The sequence below is a fragment of the Nymphalis io genome, chromosome 9, assembly GCF_905147045.1.
Source record: "Nymphalis io chromosome 9, ilAglIoxx1.1, whole genome shotgun sequence".
NCBI lineage: Eukaryota > Metazoa > Arthropoda > Insecta > Lepidoptera > Nymphalidae > Nymphalis > Nymphalis io.
Window position 1 is genome coordinate 9,171,411 of NC_065896.1, and position 19,394 is coordinate 9,190,804.

At 32.2% G+C, this 19,394-nt stretch overlaps 2 protein-coding genes across 2 annotated transcripts; one reads left to right on the plus strand and one right to left on the minus strand.

The window, feature by feature from the left end:
* Positions 1 to 2,514: 2,514 nt before the first annotated feature.
* LOC126770673 (pupal cuticle protein 20-like) lies at positions 2,515 to 6,483 on the plus strand. Its single transcript, XM_050490183.1, has 4 exons — positions 2,515 to 2,567; positions 2,861 to 3,003; positions 4,140 to 4,382; positions 6,350 to 6,483. The coding sequence occupies exons 1-4, from the start codon at positions 2,556 to 2,558 to the stop codon at positions 6,390 to 6,392; spliced, it is 441 nt and encodes a 146-aa protein (XP_050346140.1). The 5' UTR covers positions 2,515 to 2,555; the 3' UTR covers positions 6,393 to 6,483.
* Positions 6,484 to 11,464: 4,981 nt separating this feature from the next.
* Positions 11,465 to 15,756, minus strand: LOC126770647 (pupal cuticle protein 20-like). The gene is made up of 4 exons (XM_050490155.1): positions 15,690 to 15,756; positions 14,121 to 14,395; positions 12,508 to 12,753; positions 11,465 to 12,231 (listed from the first exon to the last, which is right to left on the minus strand). Exons 1-4 carry the CDS (start codon positions 15,702 to 15,704, stop codon positions 12,093 to 12,095), a joined length of 675 nt encoding a protein of 224 aa, XP_050346112.1. The 5' UTR covers positions 15,705 to 15,756; the 3' UTR covers positions 11,465 to 12,092.
* Between the last annotated feature and the right edge of the window lie 3,638 nt (positions 15,757 to 19,394).

Below are 19,394 nucleotides of genomic sequence, written 5' to 3' on the forward strand. Positions count from 1 at the left end.
GGCGTTTTCCAGTACAAGGTCGCCACTCGAGAACTTTTCTGCTCCAGCGACTTAGAGTAATAAGAATCAAGACATCAAATATTCCGAAAAAAATAATAATTTGACACATGGTCAGAATAAGCTATTTGCACCGCGTTATGTCCTCCTGATTAAAAAAATGGTCACAAAGAGATCATGATTGTTTCATAACAATTTCGTTTCTATAACTTTCTTGTATATCTGGAAAATTTTAGTTGACAATAAGCCAAATTCTCCCCTCCCGATTTCAACGGCGTCCTAAGCCGAGGTCCGGCCTCACAGGAGGCACCCTTAGGACGTCCGACTCTCTTGAGCCCCTCGTGTGGCTCCCAACATCCGGCTGAGTCCATCTCGCATCCGCCCCCCCCCCCCCCCCGGTGACGCTGTAGAGGCCACTCTGGCCAACAGCAACTTGACATTTAAAAAAAAAAAAAACAAATATTAGCAAGCACACAATTCCAATGAATCTTGGTACTTAAAATTATTTAAATTGCTTAAGAACAATTTAAGACTTCCCCAATTAAAATACTGCAGGATATATTTTTTCCTTGACGACCAATTACTGATTGCACTGAGGTCACTGTACCTACAATATAATAAAATCTATCTATATATCTATTGTCAGTTTTTTTCTGGATTTCACAAAAAAATTGTTGTATTATTTTTTTTTTAAATCCGACGATGTCTGAAATTATATACATATGTATAATAATAATATATGTATTTGTTAATGTATATTTTCAAAATATTTTTATATTGACCTGACTGGCTGACTATCACGCACAGATTTAACTTTGAAACAAAGATTTAATATGACCTCCATTTCGTAATCTAGAATGGTAATATAAAAAGATTTTGTGATCAATAAAATTTTATTATTAAGGTTGTTATTATTAGAGGAACCCTATTCAATTATTATTTAATGTAAGCGTTTAATTATTGTCATATACGTTTTTGGAGGAAAACGCAACAATGACAACTACGCAACAATCTTTAGTATCCGTGGGAGAAGGTTTTACGGGTAATGTTAATACTACTATATATTTCGTCACATTTGATCCGTGATAATAAAAAATACGATAAGTAAAGTAAGTGATATCAGACTTCTTAATAATATATTGGTACGGCACAAACAGTAACACCATAAATATAGAGAATAAAGCAATTACTGCTACTGCTGCAAATAATTATTTGCACATTTTATTTTATTTAATAATCAGAGGGACATAACATTTTAGTTTCCAAGGTTGGTGGCGCATTGGCGATGTAAGCGATGGTAAACATTTCTTACAATACCGGTGTCTATGGGCGTATATGTTCATCTAGGCGGACCTATACTATAAAAAAACAACATGAAATAACACTATTAGAAACGGTATTAGTAACTTTCCATTTATTTTGCAAACCTATTTATTGCATAAACGTCTTTTCGTGTTTATCTTTGAGTTGTAGAAAATGTAGAAGCCGGATTTCAGCTACGGGAACGAAGGGCTAGCGAACTGCGCACGATTTCAGTACTGGACAAGTGTATGTATAAATCGAGGTACAGTGTATATTCCACCACACGTACGACCAGACAGAGAACAGTTATAATAGTAATAATTTTGCGAAGTACGGAAGTGTAGCTAACTTTCTAAATTTTTACAGCTACTGAAAATTTATTGTCAGTAGAACTCAGTAAATTTTTAGTAAACCGTTCTGGGATTTTTACATGTCCATAAAATTTGTACCCTTAAAGATAAGCTAGCCAAAGGCCAATGATGCAGTGATCACTATAGCTGTTAGTTCAAATATGTCAAAACACGTATTGTCAGGGTTAACAAAAACAAACCACTTTATACCAAATTTGATGGACTTACCTTTTACGTATTTGGTAATAATTAATGAGCTTCCTATCCACCTCCTGGCTCCATCGTCACATCAGCTCGGTGGTTCCACATTATTGCATTAAAATTCGAATAAAATATATTTACAAAGTTTGAAATCTGTACAACCATTATATTTCGGTTAAAATCAACTTCCTAGATTTGTTTACACGAATTTAAAGCTATTATAAGTTATATGAAAAAATAAAATAACTTTAAGATACCAGCAGCATTTTTAATTAATTACGATATTGACTATGTGATATATATGTCTAGTTTATTTGGCTGGTGTCAATGAGTGCTAAAAGTGTGAGTAAATTTTCAACTCCATCGGTTGAAACTGATTTAAAATTCCGATGCATTCCCTACACGTACTGTCAAATTATATAAAAGATTGTAATACATAATAAAAAGAGCAAAGTCCTCGGTAGCCACTTAAGCTATTCGAATTTCTGTAGCTTGTATCATAATACATCATCATATAATAATACAAGCTAAAGTTTATGTATTAGACCATGGCATTCCAAAGCAGTTCAACAATGCACACAAGGTGAGGCAACCTGCCGAAAGGGCATTTTAGGCAGATATAAAACGTGAACATCCCTGTAGACAGTATTCCGACGCCAGAGTTCAAAGTGTGATCGACTATTGAAACGCAAATTAATAAACAATATGAATAAACTGGTAAGATATCTCATAGTAGCTGATCATCAAATAACATACACATACTTTCGTTAAAATAATAAATATATATTGTAAACCGGTTGTTTTGTGCATACAGGGTCCAGACTTATATTAAATTTTACAAAGGATTCTGTACGAGATCAAACTATTTTTTTACTTAAATTTAGTTTTTTAAATCTTAAACACACTCGTGAAACATATTTTGTTCTGATTTGTATTAGATCTCAAATTATTTTATTATTTAAATTGAAGTATATATATATTGTTATAAATTATTTCCGTGAATATTTCAGGTCGTCTTAGTTTCTTTGGCTGTGATGGCATCCGGCGCTCGACTGGATCACTTGGTGCAGGGAGGTTACAGCGGTGGTAACGGTGGCGGTGCGCCTTTCCATTTCGAGAATGTCAACAACGGCGACGGGAATTATCGCTTCAGGTGACTTGAGATATTACTATTTATGGCGTAGCTTTTGAATTAGGTATTATCCTTATTTGAAGGTGTGGCTTATTCTGATGCAATCAGAATCGAAATGTCAGAATGGAAATGATATCGTTCGAGCAGCCTTTAGTTAAAGTAACTTTGTGTTGCTTTTTTTCAATATTTTTGTATAAAAAAATGTATTAAAAATAGTAATTAATAATTAATTTAAGTTTGTTTGAATTACTAGAAATTAATTTTGAAGAATTTAAATAAATAACATTACATTGGAACCATTTGCATTTTGTAGTAAAAAAAAGCGTTAAAGCCCTTCTGATGGTACAATGCCTCCTCTTTTGTTTTAAGAAAATGGTTTTGACTTTTGGTGCTTATTTCATTCAACTAAGGATTCATAGATATTCATACAGGTTTTCTCACGATATTTTCCTGTACCGCTCAGTACATTATAATCTAATCATAAACATAAAAGTAGTATAAATTACATTGCTAATTAAGTTTAATTTAATATTATTATTAAGCGTTGATCGTATTTCAAAGGTTTGATCTAGTTGTTTTGATATATTAATGTTTTATTATATAATTTGTATCCATTAACTTACTTATATTTCCCCTTTTAATGACTTCTAAATGTAAAATATTTATTTATTTATTTTGGACTTAATAAGTAAGCTGTTGCATCAACGTTTTATTATACATAATACATACTTGCTAATTATAATATAAATTATGTTAGAAAAGGATTACACAGTAGTAATGGATTACTATTTAAAAAAAGCATTTACAGAACCAGCCTGTTTATGTCCCAATGCTGGGCTAAGGCCTCCTCTCCCTTTTGAGGAGAAGGTTTTGGTGCTTATTCCACCATGCTGCTCCAATGCGGGTTGGTAGAATATACATGTGGCATAATTTCAAGGAAATTAGACAGATGCAGGTTTCCTCACGATCTTTTCCTTCTACACCGTCAAGCACGAGATGAATTTTAAACACAAAAAAGCATTTATCTAATGTATTTATTACGTATTATATTATATAAATACTTTTATTTGACAATTTAAATGCTATTAAAATTGTAATTATCTTATCGTACCATAATAATTTCACTTTACATCACACACTTGTGTAATGTTTTCTAGTTATGACACTCCAACTGGAATATCAGCGCACGAGAGTGGATCTCCTCGCGCTGCTGGTTCAGAGGGCCCCGCAGTCACTGCTGAGGGTGGTTTCTCCTACCGTGCACCCGATGGTCAACAAATATCCCTCACCTACACTGCTGACGAAAACGGCTTTCACCCCACGGGCTCACATCTGCCCACACCCCCTCCAATTCCAGAAGCTATTCTTCGATCTCTTGAGTACAACAGACAGCACCCTTCGTAAGTTTATTTATATTTATGGCTTCCTTTCGCTATTAAAGGGCATGGTGGACAGAACCGATTAGGTACGCGCATTAAGTTAAAAATTAAAGGCGTGCAGCGACCTAATTAAAGTCAAAATATCGCAATAAATTTTATAGTTCAAGTTGTGCGTTGATAGTCAATTAGTCTAAACATTGCCTTTTCATATAAAGGATATGATTTCTACGGTTTAGCGTGTCTACTTTTACGTTAGTTTTGAATTAAAAACATAGGTTAAATTTTATTCACGGATGCATAGCGTACCTTCTCTTAGAATATCTTCGCATTGACGTAACAAATAAAATTTGCATAACTATAACGTCTCCGCTTACATATAATAGAAGTATTATGAAACTATTGTAGTTTATGTTTGCAATCTTAACATCTACATTCATTTCAAACGGAATCTACAATGAAAATTACCTTTACATTTTTTTTGTATCCACGTATAGTTTAAGCTGCCATTGTTAGGTCCTAGGAGCCTAAGTATAAAATAATATTTTAATTTTTTGTTTTGGGAAAAGATGTTTTTAAAATTATGATAAAAATATATAACAACAACAAGATTGAAAGTCAAACAAATAGACCACAAAGTAAAAATAATATTGTATTTAATATTTGACGAGCCGGTTGGCGTGGTTGGTAGATACTTGCCTTTCACGCCGAAGGTTGTGGGTTCGATTCCCACCCAGGACAGACATTTGTGTGCACGAACATGTCTGTTTGTCTTGAGTCTGGGTGTCATTATCTATATAAGAATGTATTTACAAAAAAAAAGTAGTATATGTATGTAGTATATCAGTTGTCTGGTTTCCATAGCACAAGCTTTGTACAAGCTTAATTTGGGATCAGATGGCCGTGTGTGAAAAATGTCCCAGGATATTATTATTATTACCAGTGGTTTTTTAAATTAACCTAATGAAACCAACTTGTAAGCTGATCTATTAGCATTATAATAGCATGAAATATAAGTATGTATTACTTAGACAGATAACGCACTAAACGCAGTTGTAAGTCTATATATTTGCATGTACTACTCATTGTGGTTTAGCCTATACAATGGAAGTAGGATTTAAAATAATCATCCCGTAGTAACGTTTGCCATGCCTATGCTTATAGTTTTGCAATACTATTCACTAGAAACAGTTATTGATTAATATATTCCATTTCTATCCATTTTAATTTCATTTACAAAGTAATGATGACAATTTTACATAATACAAAACTAAAAATCATATATAATTCAAGATCTCGACTGTTGATAACGCGAAAATTTAATGTCAAAATTGTTTATTTGTCTTTACACCTCTTGTGAATGGCACAGGCTATACGTGTGTATAAACATCGAAGAATAGTATAAAAACCAAATGATTCAACATACGGCTAAAGGCTAATTGCAATTGTGCGACTAATAATTAAATTTGAGAGGTCAATTATCTAATTACGCTAGATAAGCAAAACCTTACATTAATTGAAGCTCTATTTATTGAACCACATTTAACTTGTTTTAGATAGTTTTAAGAAAAGAGCGAATTTAGCATTTTTCGAAAATGCATACAGGCTGTAGAACATATCATTGCACTGCCTTGATATGTTCAACCGATTATCCTTGTCACATAAAAAATATCTTCATCTTTATTCTAGTTCTATCTATTTTAAGACCCCCGATGAACCAGTGGATAGAACATGGGGACCTTAACGAAAGGTCACATGTTAATATCCAGGTAAAGACCATTGAGCTCAATTTGTGTTTGGCGGTGAAGGAAAATATCGTGAAAGGAAAATATCGTGTGTCGCAAGAAATCTGCTACATGTATGTATTTCCACCACAAAGCAGTGGAGCAGCGTGGTAGAATAAACTCCAAACCCGTCGTGGACCATTTACAGTCAGTATTTTTTTTAATTATAGAATATATGCTCAAATAATTTTCATTTCACAATTTCAGAAGCGAAGGTTCTTACAATGGACGTCGCAGCAGCTACTACTAAGCTCTTGCAGGACATCTGAACGCCAGTACCTCAATATACCATGGACTGTGATAATCGAAAAACTGTGTTAAAACGATTTATTTATACAGCATTTTAACTGAATAAAGTTAAAGATAAATAATTATAATTTTAAGATTTTTAACTCCTACCAATATTATTTACATTTGTCATAACGAATATAATCGTGACCGACTGTTATGTGTATTATGTACTTTTATTTATAAATTTAAAACAGAATATCACTTGATTTTCGATATTTTTTGTAGAAAACTCACTCACACTCTTTTTACCATATTTTGTACAATCGATCATTCCATTAATCGATATACATATGAGATTCCGTTAATTCCGATTCCGTTCCGTTTAAATATATATTTTTAACGAGGTTTTATATTTTTAGCAAGCTTTTATTTGGTTTTAATTTGTGCAAATCACCAGCATCAAAAAGGTGTGTGAGATTTCTTCTTAATCGGTTGAAAGGAGCTTATTTCATATTCATTTGTAGGATGTGACCCACACTAGCTAACAAGTAAATTATATATTAAAGCTAATATAAATAAACAAGATATTTGTAAAAATATCGATCCAGGTGGACCGACGACCTTAAGAAGGTGGCGGGCACCAACTGGATGCGGAAGGCGGAGGACAGGGAGCTTTGGCGCACCTTGGGAGAGGCCTATGTTCAGCAGTGGACAACGATTGGCTGTTGATTTTGTAAAAATAGAAAAAACATCAGCATATCGGCAATTTATATCGTCAAAGTAAATAGCGTCAAAACCCGCTGGTCTTTGAATAGAAACGTGCAATTAATTCGAACTTGTGGTAGGCTATTAATTTAATTACTTTTACATGTTATCAATTTCATGGATAATTTGTATCAAATGCCTTATGAGTAAAAAAATTAGGAAGTTAAAATTCAGAAACGTCTTAATTTTCATGCATAATTAAATTTAAATCTAATATTTTTTTATATATATATCGTATTATGTCACATCATCATCGCCATTTCATTATCGAAAAAATAATTCCTTAATTTAATGTAATAATATAATAATACATTACAATATAAATAATATTATTATATTCTGAATTTTTAACTTCCTAATTTTTTTACTCATAAGGCATTTGATAACATAAAACAAAAAGATAGAAATTAAAGTTGGATATGTGTCATGTCTATATATAATAACGCAAATAAAAATATTGCCTGACAGAATTTTAATCTTCGTTTCTCTGGGAAAACATGTTAGAAACATTTAATTCAAACATTATAAAAATTCAATTCCTATTTAATTTCAGTATTAACTTTTGGTAATATTTTTTTTATATTGTCAGACTTGACATTTTCTATCACATATCAAAATGGAACTAAAACAAAGGAAATTTCAGTAATATTTGTAATGAGCTTTTTATAACACAAATGAAAGCATAAATCTTATAATTTTAATCCAGATGAATTAAATCACATGTAAACACAAATGACTTATAGCTTTTAAATTGTTGGCGATTAATTCTTGAAGTGGTTTATACTTCTTACTGCTTCGTTGGTCTAATGGCTTGATGTAAGGCCGCAGACACGGAGGCCCTGGGTTCAATTCTCAGGTCGGGCCATTATTGGGTTATTCTGTCAGAAAATTCTCAGTAGCAGCTCGGAGTCTGAAAGTTGGAAGTGTGTTCACTCCCGTGTAAGCACGTAAAGCCATTGGTCCTACGCCTGAACTATTTCCGGTCGTGTCGGATTGCTGTCGCATCAGGTTATGAGAGTTAGGGAATAGAGGGTGCAACTGTGTTTGTGCACACACTTGTCTACTATAATATCTCCTGCGTAGTTGGCCGAAATCGGTGTGAAGGACATTATTAATATTATTATTACTTCTTACAGGATATACCGAACACAGAACTTCTTCAAAATTCTTGCATAACATAGGACATAGAACATTTTTGTCGTGCTCAATAAGGTAGATCTCCGGGTATTTCATAAAGCAATTATAATAATTGAACTTGATTTAATTGAAAAAACCAGCCATAAATATCTACGTTCATAATTTTAAACCATTATTATATCAAAATTAAAACATTGTTATATCGTTTTAATGAAGACATATTTTCAGTAATTAATTTTTGAACAATTTAATGCTGATGATATTGAACTGATATAAAACATCGCATATGATGAATTTAAATGTTGATGATGATAAGTTTAAAGTAAAATAAATAAAATAATAGAGTTACGGCATACGAGTCAGTCTACCCTAAGGCGCGTCAATAGATGTCAAATCAATAAATTCTGAATTCTGCTTATCCAGGAATTTTATTGTCCTCTGTTTCATTTCTCGTTTTTCGAGTTAAAGTTTATGAATTTTATGGTACGCGTGCAAGCTGATCAGAAAGAGTTTTCTTGTTAAAATATTATGCTAATATTTTAATAAATGTTTTAAATAAGTACATGTATGCAGTATAATATAATGTTAAAAATAAAAAAAATTATACAACCATTATGAATATTATTATGTTATATATATGTATAATTTATTTTTTGTACTAAGTCAGTCAGTAGTAATAAGGTGTATATTAATAGCGCTTAAAGCGCTATTTTAATAAAATTTCTAGAGAACCAAGTAACGAATCCTCCAGTTTTTCGCCTTTAATCTGTACTTATAGTTTAAGTTGTCTTTAAATTTAAATAGTCATTATTTAAATTTAAATAGTCATTATATAATCATTAATTATTTTTTTAAATAGGTTACTATATTTTTAATAAAAAACCTACAAAATGGTTTCTCTATTGGCAAAAATATCCTATTATCTAGGTGCAAAATAAACCGACAATCATGTTATCGGTAAAGATTATAAAATGCGGTATTACACCTAATTGCACTATTACTTTATAGTCTCAAGTGTTTCCCACTGTGTTTTCTACCATGGTTCCGGCTCTTAATGTTGCTTTCCTGGCGTCATCACTACGTCAATGTGTCAATGCATGTAGGGTTTTTTGTTTGATTAAGACAAGCCCCACTTATTTTTATTTTTTATAACAAATGAAACAAGTGCTAAGTCTAGTGTTCACGTTAAAGTAAGACTTTACATATTACTAATACTACAGCTATGATGGCCCAGTGGTAAGTGAATCTTAACTGATGATCGAGGGTTCAAACCCGGGCAAGCATCACTGAATTTTCATGTGCTTAATTTGTGATTATAATTCATATCGTGCTTTACGGTGATGGAAAACATCGTGAGGAAACCTGCATGTGTCTAATTTCACTGAAATTCTGCCACATGTGTATTCTACCAAGCCGCACTGGTGCAGCGTGGTAGAATAAGCTCCAAACCTTCTCCTTTTAAAAAAAGGGAGGAGGCCTTGAGTCCAGCAGTGGGACATTCACAGGCTGTTACGGTAATACTACAGCTTCGTTATGTGATGAAAATAGGAATTTTAATAGCACATTTTGCTAGTAACTACTACTAAACAACTGTATAATATAAGTGAATATTAATTATATTGGTGTGATTTTGATGCATGTCATCGGCAGTGTCGTCTGTTAGTAACGTAAGTTGTCCTTCATTTCCTTTGAAATGCTGCAAATAGTTGATACGAAGTCCACAAGTCTGTATAATAATCCATAAGTAATATAATTAGAATTAGTTTTATCCTTTTCTATAAAGATGTGTCTTATATTTGACGACCATTTTTACACTTCTTTAGTGGCCTTTGAGGAGGCCTTTACCCCAGCAGTGGGACATTCACAGGCTGTTACGGTTTACACTTCTATAATATATTTCTTATGATTTGCTTACTAACAACTCATACACATAACAATAGCAATTGTTTTATATACATTTATTGTATATATTAAATAAACATCTTGTCCGTTGAACTTGTTCACCAGGAATCGATGGAAATCATCATCTGATCTGCTCCGTTACTTGGGGGAGCTTTACTCTTTATATTCGCTTCTCTCAGCTCCAGCCTGCGCTTCCATCACAGTTCAGTCTCTGCCATGTGTTAAGCCATGTTGTAATAATTTCCTCCAGACCGATTTCGGTCACGGTGGCCAATCCCAAGAGAGTTTAGCCAACTTCGCAGGATATATTATAGTGCACAAGTGTGTGCGCAAACACAGGTGCACTCTCTATTCCCTAACTCTCATAACCCGATGGGACGACAATCCGACACGACCGGAAAGAGTTCAGGCGCAGGACCAACGGCTTTACGTGCTTTCTGAGGCACGGGAGTGAACACACTTTCAACTTGCAGACTCCGGGTTGCTACTAAGAATTTTCTGACTGAAAAACCCAATAACTTTTTTTTTGGCCCTACCTGGGAATTGAACAGTCAATAAGGTATTAAGCCATATTATACACGTATAAAATGGTTTGGTAATGTAATGCCTTATCTCAATTGTTGTGGATGATTCTGTTGTTTTTATGAATAAAATGGTTGCATCTTCACTATCGTCCTTGTAGTAAGTACAACTGTCCGCGTGACCACTATTCGACACTATTTGACCAACGAAACAGTCAATATCAAGATTGCATAATTATCACCGTCATTTAGCACTGATATGCTGTGTCAGCCTCGTCCTGAGGGACATCTCGTGACGTGGTGACGTTGAGTCAATTCCCTGTTTGTGAGAAATGATTTACAAGCTAGGAATTTTTTTGCATCCATTTCCGTTAAAAAAAATATCAGCACTTTCTACGGCTATGTATGGCCTCGTCTTTGAGCTCTTCGAGATATAGTTGGTAAATCTAAAGTAAGTATGTGGCATAGTATGTGGTATGTGGTATAGTAAGTATGTGGTATATATACATTAAAAAACAAAAAGGACTATTGATGGCAATTAAAATATTATCTTTACGATTTACGTGATGTAGCTAGTAGGGGACAAACACAAGTAAAGTAACAAGAACAAGTAAAGTAAGTTAGAAAGGTTTTTAAATTACATGGAATTGGAAAGTGATTATATTATTTTAAAATAATTTAATAAGTTAAGTTATTGCTTTATTTCAATGTTACTTTTACATACACGTATGTAAATAAACTTATAGAGTATTAAAAGACTTATTAGTATCATTCATATTTATTCACATGCCTTTTTACATAGGTATAGTACATTTTAAGCCTTAAATAAACTACTGAGTGCTCGCCTGTTTTGTGGTATCACAGTCCTAGAACTCTTGGGGTCATATTGACGTCCTTTATTTTATTCTTATATCGATAAAAGTATAAAAGATGAGATGAAAATGAACCTTAGAAGTAGCCATTATCTAATTACAGCTAAAATTAAGCAAATGACATCGCAAGACAATACAATAAAGCCTCAATTACTTTTACAGGTCAACTATTTTACTAAGAAAATGTTACCGAATCGTGAGAAAACGAAAAAATTAATGCAAACGAAAATCCTATTCATGGTTAATTAATGAAAAATGATGTTAGGCTCAAGAACCTACTAACAAGATACATTTCCAACATTAAAAAAAATGAAATGAAATGGAAAATATACACTGGTTATAGTTAATTTTAAAATAAGCAGAAATTATCTAAGAGTTAAAAGTTTCATGAAATGTTAGAACATTTTGAAGTATATACGGTTGTATAGGAGCATACGCCGGATACTATAACTAAATTCAATGATAAAATGTTTTCCACTACGATTCAATAGCTTTTCTTAGTTAAATTAAGTTTGTATGAGATCAATAATGATAGCCATTAGATCCTCCTGAACCAGAACCGGAACCACCAAATCCATTTCCGGAACCACCTCCGAATCCACTACCACTGCCAGATCCTCCGAAGTTGCCGCTTCCTGAACCACCGTTGTAAGATCCCTCACTGAAAAAAATTGATGTTTTACAATATGTGTAATGTGTTTACTTCATCCTTGAAGATTATACGTTTGTATATTCAATTTTGTATACGCCACAGGGCTATCTTTATTACGTATATCTTAATTTACAAAAAGGGGAATCGAAAATGTTCTTCTACATTCATGAAACTCTTTTTTTCTTTGATTATGGTTTGTTTCTTCTAAAGATTGTCAAAATATAATCTAAATATTTTTGACATATACTGTCATAAAAGTTGCAAAAAATATTTTAATATACTCACGATGATGGGTTGCGTCTGTTGAACTCGATAGATTGGAGGATAGCTTCGGGGATGGGAGGGGGTGTGGGCAGATGGGAACCAACGGGATGGAAGCCGTTCTCATCGGCGGTGTAAGTAAGGGAGATTTGTTGACCATCGGGAGTACGGTAAGAGAAAGCACCCTCAGCAGTTACAGCAGGACCTTCGGGTCCTGGTGCACGTGGGGCCCCACTTTCTTGCGCTGAAATGCCGTTGCCTGTTTCGTAGCTGTAAAAAAGAATATATATAATCGAAACGGTAGTACTTTTTCCTTTGATTACATATTAATAAAAAAAAATAGCATTTAAATATAAAATTAACGTCAGATGTCGGAGTTTGACTTTCTCTAAATTAGTAAACTTGCTCTCAGACTCCCTTTAAGATTAATTGCCGTTTTGTAAGAACAACTAATTTTGCCTGAAATTGGAAGCCGCCTATTTAATCATCTATGAACTACCCGCGAGTTAGTGAAGTGCCTGCAAATGACATTTATAATGAAAGTTTACATATACATGTAAACTTTTTACATTTAAGGCTAGGCTTTTAATACTTTTTGGTATTAAAAGCCTATTGAAAATAGATCATACTTAATCTTTGATAATTACGCGTAAACCATTTATTCATTGGCAATAAATATTTCAACACATTTGTTTTTTCATGGAACAGAATGTAATGTATAATTTAAAAAAATATAGCCAAAACATTTATTTGTGAAGAACTAAATACAGTACAAACTAAAAATTGTAAAGGATTGATCATCCAATAAAAAACCTTGAAATAATAAGTGGTAGAATCCATCCTTTACACGTTACTTATCAAGGAATTGTCGACATGTTTTAGGAAGGCGAATATTTTCATTATAATGGGGTCGACCTTTCCAAAACATGCTGATCAAATAATGTAAGTTACTAATAAATTAGTACTACTTTCAGTGAAAACTGTTCGAATAATACTCGATCGATGTATTGAATGAAACTGAAATCGTTCATAAAAATATTATTAGGAACGATTCATTAAATAGTGTAATTTTACTCATTTATCCTTTGTGTATTTTTTAAAGCTTATCTTAGTCGGTATTGCATTGTCTGTTGTTTAATTGGGTCAGATAAATGCTTTAAGCGTGATCGCCTAACAAGCAGAGAGACAATTCACAACATTTACCTTTCAAATATTTGAACTATAAAATGCTGAATGCTTTATGGTAATCATTCAAGTATTACAATCATTAATAATTAGATTTAATATAAATTGTTTTATGTTATGAACACATCGTATCATTCGTTTATGTATTCAATTTGACCAGAAACTTCGCTTTTTGATTATTTCTTTTAATGATAATATTATGAAAATTTTGATTTTGATATGTTGTGCAGATAGAAAATGCATAAATATCAGGGTTTAAAAAGCCAAGTCTTGGATCATACTTGGTAGCGCTTTTTTAAAATTAACGCTTTCTACTAGAATTTTTTGTATCGAGAATAGATTTGAAGTTTGTGTGCACATGATCAATTAATGAGATTTTATTGATACTTAAACAGTAGGTAAGTCATTCAATTGTCTTCATTCTATAATAAATTATGACGCTGATAATATACCTGAATCTGTATGTGCCGTCGCCATTATTTTCATTTTCGTAACGAAGGATAGGGACATTGGCACCGGCTGAGCCACTACCGAAGCCGTTTCCACCACCAAACCCGCTTCCGCCGCCAAAAGATCCTCCGCCAAGTCCTCCGTTGCCTGCTCCTCCTCCAGTTCCTCCCAGTCCTCCCAATCCTGCGTTACCACCTCCGCCACCAGGCCTCGGTGGTAGATATTGCGGTTCAAGACGGCCGCACGACGCTGCAGCTATTAACGCCAGTAAGGTAATCTATGAACAGACATTTATTGAAAACAATTAATCACAGTGTTATTAACGATGGACAGATCTAGACATAATGAGGACGGTAAGAGAATCTTCCCGTGTGATGTAATCTTGAGTTTCACATTCTAATTAGTTGATGAAAAAACATATCTAGTTTTAATCTATGCTATATTTTATAACTAATACACAAATTTTGGTGGTAAATTAAACTTAGGCAACAAATAATGTTTAATGTAAGTTGGGTTATAAGTTATACCCATACCATAAAACACGTTTTAATCAGGATTACAACAAAGCTATAAAATTGTTTCATTTTTAAAAATATTCAACCATAGGTAACGTTTTTTTTATATTTGTCTGTTTTCATAGCAAAATCGTCTACAAATATAATTCGAGTCCATACAAAACTTTTTTGCAACATTTTTTCATCCCTAACGGTGAGGTATTTATTCGTAAAATTTAAATAAATTACGGTGTTCTGATGTAAGAAACATAAAAAATATAAACAAATTGAGAACTTCATCCGTTTTTGAAGTGAGCTAAACATTAATATTCTATTGTCTTAAATAGATGAATAACATAAAATTTATATGAGATCCGTGATCAGTAGCAAACTACTTACAACTTCGTATAAATTTATCGTAGTTTGTAGATTAAGTTTGCGGCAGTCGTGATATGTCATAATAAAGATTTTAACTTTAGGAATTAATTTTAAACTTATTGTTAGATGGTAAAGAATTCGTGGACGATAATGGATTTTACTCGACAGATGAATACTTTTTTACTATTTGTTTTGAACTATTTGTTTAGTAAACGTGAAATTGTAATATATTCTGAAAAAGTATGAAATTAGCTTAATATTTAAAATGTCTTTATACACGCGTAAGGTAGAAAACTAAGAATATATTATAACAACACTCATGGCATGCTATATGGATACCGGCTTTTAATTGGCTTTTATTTATCATATCCGATTTGTACAAAAAAATAATAACAAATAATTATAATTGATAATTACATTTTTTTTTTATATTTCTTTTTCTTTATTCCTCGCTGAAATTACGGTTCAAGAAATTCATTGAGAAATATTGCGTAGTGTCCCTCACTACTTTGTAAATTACAAAAGAGTATTCTATCATATAGTCAGCATTGTTATAATCCCATATTATAAAAATTCTGAAATGGAACCCGTTGCTAAGAAAATTAAGTTATATTAGTAGTAGGAATCAACATCTTAACCCTTAACCACTCGACCTAATTCACAACGAAAGAAATAGTTTAACTTTTGTAATCGACTTACCGTTATAGAAGACATTATATAATGTGATTCTGTTATTATTTTGTACGTGGCAGGCACTCTTCGTTCAGTTGTTTGCAGAATACTGTTTGCGAAGATGTGCCACGTTTTATATTGCTCCGATTTGCCCTTTCGCGGTTGCCTCACCTTGTGCGTGCAGCGATATCGGAGGATCCGAGCTTCAGTCTCCGCCTTAGGAATATCTATACTATGCGGAATACCTAGAAAGTATTTATTGGTTTCGTATGTACTCATCCTTATAATTGAATAATAATTATTAATTGGCTTAAACTATTTACCTTTATTCAAATGAGTTTCGCTTTTGTAATATTATAAGCTATATAAGCTTAAATTGACTTTATAATATATTATGGGAAATTGCAATAAAATAGTCATAAATCAGATAATATTGGTAAATCAAGTTTTACTATAGCGAAAAGTTTATCTTCACGCTCATATTTAATGAGATTAGTATGTAAAGAACTTTTGTGATTGTACCTACATGAGTAACTGTATTTAACGTACACGTGGTTTAAAATTTTACATAAGTAGTTAATTGATTAAATTTAGTAGTAAGATTTCATGCAATGTTTTAATTAAACAGAAAACGTTTATTAATTACCTGAATAGGCAATTTTAATCAATCAATTACGTCATTATCAACGTTACAAATTAATGGAAATGTCGATGAAACAATATTGGTACTCGCCTATTTGGATTTAATTAGAATAATGATCACGTGGTAATTATATTGACAGATCGAAATCAAATCAAAATATAATTTATCCGAGTAGACATACAAGTATTTGTGAGAAGTGAAAATTGAAATTATGGTTGTAAGTATGGATGGTTGGTGTTCGTATTATGTAATTTTAAAGTCATTCTATGTTTAATTACATCGTTTTTTAAATATATATAAAACGTCTGTCTTATATACCTAATTCCTATGCTTGAGATATTAGGTTTTAGGGTGCCAATTTGCCAAGAACGAACTTGCAGCTTAGAAATTGCTAGAACCTGGATAGCGTTAAATTACCGATATTTCATTGGAGGGTAATAAATTAAAGTTTAGTGCACTGAAAAGATTCAATTGAGACATCTGTTGTGTACGTAGTGTTTCTGAACAATCTCTTATAAGAATATTTTCTTAAATTAGATCTTTCAGACTGCATAGTATCACGTTTATATCTCAGTTCTTCCATAATAATAAATTATTGAGGCTTAAAGAGCAAATACTTAACTGCCTCGTTGGTCTAGTGGCTCGATATAAGGCCGCAGACCCAGAGGTCCTGGGTTCAATTCCTAAGTCGTGCCAGTAAAAATTTATTGGGTTTTTCTATCAGAAAATTCTCAGTAGCAGCCCGGAGTCTGGAAGTTGGAAGTGTGTAGACTCCCATGCCTCGGAAAGACATAAAGCCGTTGGTCCTGCGCCTGAACTCTTTCCAGTCGTGTCGGATTGCCGTCTTATCCGATTATGAGAGTTAGAGAGTAGAGAGTGCACCTGTGTTTGCGCACACACTTGTGCACATTAATATCTCCTGCGTTGTTGGCTTATCTCTCTTGAGATTGACCGCCGTGACCGAAATCGGTCTGGAGGACATTATTATTTAATAAATTAAGAAAATTAATAAATAATAATTTATACGAGTACGTAAGTGTTTTATAAAGAACTTTGCCGATCGGTTAAAAATTGTCTATCAGACCAATTTGAAATAATCTAAAATATTTAAAAAATATTAATACCTTGATAATTTAATAATAAATGTATGCTCCTTTTTATTTATTTATTAATTTCTTAGCTTTTATAATAAACAACTCGCAGCTATGCGTTGAGATAGAAGTAAAAACATTAAGCAATAATATAATTAAGCATTGTCACCGGAAATGAGCAAATTAACATTAAGATATGATGTTTTAGATTATTTGTCATCGTATAAATCATTATGATAAAATTTAACTATAATTTAACAGTTAGTCATTAGTTTAATATGAAACTAATACATTTGGAACTATTCTTTTAATAAAACCGTTTCCAGTTACTTTTTACGGACAGCAGTACAAGCAGATCTCTTACTTTAATTAAGAATCCACTCACTTGCAACGATTTTAACAATAAATGAGTAATACAGGATTTAATGTTTGTTAAACATTCGTTAATATCGATGTAGAGACCGAAAAAAGACACTATAAGATAATTGTCTGTATTATGCGGAAATGTATGGATCTTATAAGACTTAAAATTAATAATTTTTATAAAACGTTAAATAATTTTTTTCTTATAAAACGGATCATTAGCAATACTTGTACTTGGCTGTAAAATACGTGTGCATTTTACCCGTTTGATGCTGAAGTATAAAATTTATGATAGGTTAATTTCTGGTAGCTAATAGCACTGATCATTTAACTTACTATACGAGAGTAACTAAGGAAAAAATTAACCGAGACATATCATATCGCTTTCCGTATGCTGTTGAGTTCTTTAAACACTATATATTACATACATTTAATCCCGAGACTTAAAAGTAGATTTCATTAAAAAAATCTCACATACATATGTACATCCAAGTGCACGAAATCCTACAAATTGTATTTCTAAAATAATCCACGTTTTCTGAAAGGTGATATTTAAAGTCAATATTACTTTTGCCTATTGTTAGTCACTCCTGACATATCCACGTTCAACATATCCAGTATATAGCAGGTAAATGACAACCGAGTATCAGATACTGGAACAAATGTCACATAACTGAAGTTCGCGTCCGTGACCAAACGGATGCGAGCGCGCCTCACTTTTGTCTCACCGATTATTGAAACCAATATCTTTGATAGTATTTAAATCATTTAATTATGTTCTGAGAAGTACAGTACAGCTTGAAAATCATTTATGTTAATTCATTAGGTTTAGATAAAAATTAAATTCCCGTTAATATTTTTAATATTAACTTGGTTTTCAATTTTATCGTTTAATGTTTCTCTATATTGTTTCACGAATGACAATTCTCTGTTCTCAGTGTCATGTAAAAGTAGTCTTAACGTTCGAACGTAACTATTGCTTTAATTTTATTTAAATTGCGTCCAACGATACACGACAAAAAATAACATTTTATATTTTACATATTTAAAAGTACCTTCAATTTAATATTGTTGCTTTTTTATTTGTTTCACTTGTTATTGGATTAACTAACGGAACCACTTAGGGTTCAATAATAGAGTTTAAATTACGTATCGCCTTGATTAATTATAATTTATCTAATATTTCAAAGAAACAAACTCATGCCGGAGCAAATATACTTGAAATAAGCTTTTAACCTTTTGAATGCAATTGACTTTTTCCTTTGTTCAACACAATAGCTTTATTAGCCTTTGCTTATTCTAACATTTTGTTACACCATCTTCATGACACGCCTACATCTTATTTATATATAACAAAAAAAAACCATTTTTGTACTGATTTAATTTTTACATAGAATAAATAAGATATTTTAGTTTAAATATTGGATTGTTTTGAAGTGAGGAGAAATCCCAAAGTGGATCATTATTCCCGACTGTATTAAACATATTGACATATGAATTTTAATTGAGACCCATTAGAATCGAATTGCTATATATGAAAAATTTACCTATAGTTTTATTAGTCAAAGAAGATAAAGGACTAATAATAAATTTACGTTACACTATATTAAGATTTTATTCATTTATTAATATATC

Excerpts from the sequence above, each read along its gene's own strand:
- LOC126770673 (XM_050490183.1), top strand. Across the intron at positions 3,004-4,139 it reads GACGGGAATTATCGCTTCAG|TTATGACACTCCAACTGGAA; the intron begins GTGACTTGAGAT and ends AATGTTTTCTAG. Across the intron at positions 4,383-6,349 it reads TACAACAGACAGCACCCTTC|AAGCGAAGGTTCTTACAATG; the intron begins GTAAGTTTATTT and ends TCACAATTTCAG.
- LOC126770647 (XM_050490155.1), bottom strand. Across the intron at positions 12,754-14,120 it reads GACGGCACATACAGATTCAG|CTACGAAACAGGCAACGGCA; the intron begins GTATATTATCAG and ends TCTTTTTTACAG. Across the intron at positions 12,232-12,507 it reads AACAGACGCAACCCATCATC|TGAGGGATCTTACAACGGTG; the intron begins GTGAGTATATTA and ends AATTTTTTTCAG.